This window comes from Propithecus coquereli, unplaced genomic scaffold (genome assembly GCF_000956105.1).
Source record: "Propithecus coquereli isolate 6110/MARCELLA unplaced genomic scaffold, Pcoq_1.0 Scaffold232, whole genome shotgun sequence".
NCBI classification, from domain to species: Eukaryota; Metazoa; Chordata; class Mammalia; order Primates; family Indriidae; genus Propithecus; species Propithecus coquereli.
This window is the reverse complement of record NW_012147864.1, coordinates 1,675,588-1,679,376: the sequence shown is the minus strand read 5'-3', so window position 1 is coordinate 1,679,376 and position 3,789 is coordinate 1,675,588. Positions and strand designations below refer to the sequence as shown.

General features: G+C 39.4%; 1 protein-coding gene across 1 annotated transcript in view; it reads right to left on the bottom strand.

Annotated features, from left to right (window-relative positions):
- Positions 1–3,789, bottom strand: part of USP53 (ubiquitin specific peptidase 53) — a 48,225-nt gene that overhangs the window by 41,737 nt on the left and 2,699 nt on the right. The window contains exon 2 of the mRNA XM_012645345.1: positions 2,780–2,872. Within this exon, the coding sequence (XP_012500799.1) occupies positions 2,780–2,872 (93 nt within the window). The remainder of the gene's footprint in view (positions 1–2,779; positions 2,873–3,789) is intronic.

Genomic DNA, 3,789 nt, shown 5'->3' with positions numbered 1-3,789 from the left:
ACCTTGTAAGAAAAGGCTCCCCCGTCCCCAACATCAATTTTCCTCACTTAGAGAATTACAGGTTGAGCATCCCAAACTTGAAAATCTGAAATCCAAAATACTCCAAAATCTGAAACTTTTTGAGCACCGACATGAGGCTCAAAGGAAATGCAATTTCAGATTTGGGATTTTCAACTGGTAAATATATAAATGTAAATATTCTAAAATCCAAAACCCAAAACACTTTTGGTCCTGAGCATTTCAGATAAGGGATACTCAGCCTGTATTTCTAACCTAGGCTTAAGAAACTATGGAAACATCATTCAAGAACATGAGATTATAGCTGCTAATCTGGTTTTCTATTTTCATTACTGAATTTAAGCAAGAAAAAAGCTTTCCAGCTTTTATCTCTCATTTAGGTAATTAACTTTGCCATGGAATGTTTAAGATCTTAATCCCACACAAGACTGTCATTCATTCATTCACTGGAGAGATACTGTTTGCTTGCCTAGTATATGTCAGGTATTTTTCTACACTAGAAAACAGGTGATGACTGGCCCATATGAGCTTACATTCTAGTAGTAGCACTGGGAAGGCAAATTAATTATATAGTACGTCAGAATGTGGTAAGTATAATAGAGACAAATAAAGAAATATTAATACCATACCAGAGAGAAAAATAAGTGTAATGGGGCTATGAATGCCAGGCGTAGGATAGAGAGAGGCGGCTTACTTTTTACCTAGGGCAGTCAGGGAAGGCTTCGCTGATGGAATAAAGAAGTTTGAGGAGAGGCAAAGGAAATAAGGGTGTTAGACATGAGGACGTCTGGAAGAAAAGCATTCCAGACAAAAGGAATGACAATGAAGAGACGTGGAGACGGGAGCCAGCTCTGAGAAATGGAGGACCGTCTGGCTAGGGTGCAACGTATTTATGGGGACAAGGCAAGCAGAGGGGGTGGGTAGGTGACTGTGCCGGGCTCTGAAAGAGCTGGGCTAGGAAATTAAACTATGCTAGCTTTTACAATGGGACAAAACATTCAAAATTTACTGCGGTGTAAATAAAATGTGATACTGTAATTTGATCTAGGATCATTCTTCATCTCGTAACAATAACCTTATTTCATTATGTTCTGAAAAAGAGAACATAGAAGTTCCTCCTTCAGTGATGCCAAGTGGAACAGAGATACGCTGTCCCTGCCCAAATTGCAGATTTGTAATCAAAATAAATGTGTCTTATTTTTAGTCAGTAAGTTTCTAACCACCTTTTCAGGAACATAAAGAAATGAAGGCATGTAAATTTTTTTCTTTTCCTGTGTATATATGTGTGTATTTATTAAGACTATTCAAGAATGTAAAAGAATGAAACATTTATCTCTAAAACATGTTAATAAAATCTTAAATTCTGGGACAAGAGATTTCAGTGACACAAACAGTTGCTAATATATACCGAACTCCCTCTTTGTCTTCCTTCTATTCTTCTCGGCACAGCAGCCAAAAGGATCTAGTTCAAACGTTATATCCAGTTAAAACACATTCTATCACTCTTCCCCTTAAAAACAATCCCAAAACTCCCTAAATCAGAGAGAAAGTCACTGTCCGCACAAAGGCCTGCGAAGCCCTATACAATCTGAACCCCTCTCTAGTTATTTATTGCCTGGTAACAAACCACCCAAAACTTAGTTACTAAAAATAAGACACATTTATTTTGACCATGATTCTGCAATCTGAGCAGGGAAAGCTTATCTCTGCTCCACCTGGAGTCGCTGGGGACATTGTGAACGCTGGGACCTGGAATCACCTGCAGGTCGATGTCCAGCGATTGATGCTGGCTGTTGGTGGGACCTCTGCTCTCGCTGTGTCCACAACGCCTCCGTGTGGCCTTTCCACGTGGCCACCTGGGTTCCGCACAGCTTGGTGGCTCACTTCCAAGAAGGAGCCCCTCAGAAGGAGCTGGGCGGGAGCTGTATCACCTTTTCTAATCTAACCTGACCTTAGATGTCTTGCAGCATCGGTTCTGCCACATTCCATTTGATAGAAATCAGTCATTAAGGCCAGCCCATATTCAAGGAACTAGACTTTGGACGAGGAAGAGTGCAAGAGAACCTGCAGACGTGTTCCAAAGCCCACCTCAACTGCTCTCACTCCCGCCGCCCTTTCTCTCTTGCTCACACAGCTTCTGCCGCCCGGATTTCCGCCACCTCCAGGCCTTTGCAGTGGCTGTTTCTCCGTCCGCCAGGAAGGCTCTCCCAACACCTGGCCTTACAGCTCGCTTTATCACCTTTTCCAGGTCTTGAGTCAAACGAGGCTTTCTCAGTGGGGCTTTCCTGGCCCTATGCTCTTTCCCTGCTGTATTGTTCCACTGTTACAATTAGCATCATCTAACATACTCTATATTTTGCTTACTTTTTGTTCCCTCTCTCATAAGAACATAAGCTACATCAGAACAAGGATTTTTATCAGTTTTGTTCACTGCTGTATGCTCAGTAACTACAGGAGGACCCAGAACTCGATAGAAGCTCAAAAACATCTGCTAAAACGAATAAAAAATTATTTCAAAATAATGAAAAATATAGCATTCCTAACCATTTTATATTACTTAAAATATTAAATTTTAACTATACTATATAAAAGTGGACAATGAAAACATAAACTGAATAAGCCACAGAATTCATCTTCAAAACTATAAATTGCTCAACAGTGAACTTTAGTTACAAACAAATTGACTGAATAGGTCAACTATCAAAATTAAATTTTTGGAGAAACAATTGATAGTAATTTTTCAGAACTATTAAAAGGTTACCTTCAATGCACAAAATATGCAGGCATCTCCCTGGCAAACATGCCCAGTCAGAATCCGCAAGCTTCGTCGGAATATATCTAATTGCCATAAAACCTAAAAAGCAATGAGATGGGAAGGAAAAAGAAACACAGTGAGATTTTTCTTGCTGTGAAAAGAGACAGATTTAGATATTTTAAAAATTATAAAAGGTTAATAAGTAACTTCTTTACTCTCCTGTACATAACCAGACATATACAACTACTAGAAATAACAGCAAGTATAACACCACCACATACATGCTACTCACATATAAAAGATGGATTTAGAAGATACTGTTTCACATGAAAAACCCTGACAGGCGTAGACTAGGGCAAAACTGACTCCTCAGTTAAGGATTTGATATGAACAGGAAACATGGGATACTAAATAGAGGATTTGGCTGAGACATGAAAGAGGAAGTGACTATAATACTCGGAACAAACCAAAATCTAGAAAACAAATATCATTAGACTTTAAAGCCAGAGTGTACTAAACAGGGGTCAGTGAGTTGGGGCAAGAAAAAAGGGTAAGCAGAGGTGTGTGTGATCACAGCATACCGAAAAAGAAAGACTGTCTGTGTGGTAATGAAGCAGCCGTTAAGAAATAACCTGAATATATTTGCTGCAATTATCTATTCATCATCTGCTACTAAAAGACAAAAGGCAAAACAAACAAAAAAGACTGTAACTGTTGAAATAAATCAGCCCAGTACTCAAGATCATTCTGAAAAACCTGCATTCTGTACAATGGGGATAATAACAGTGCCTGTCTCGCAGAGTCCCTATGAGGATTAAATAATAGGTGACAACATGTAATGTGTGTAGAGCTGGGCTGGTACTCAGCTGTCATGCAGTGAATACCAGCAGCTATCTGTGGCTCTTATTACGAGTACAATAAACAAGACCTTCAAATTTCCCTAATCTTTTAGTCATGTCCTCAAATGATGTAACTAAGAAAATCCATTCAGGATCTCTCCTTTCTCCCAGCTAAAA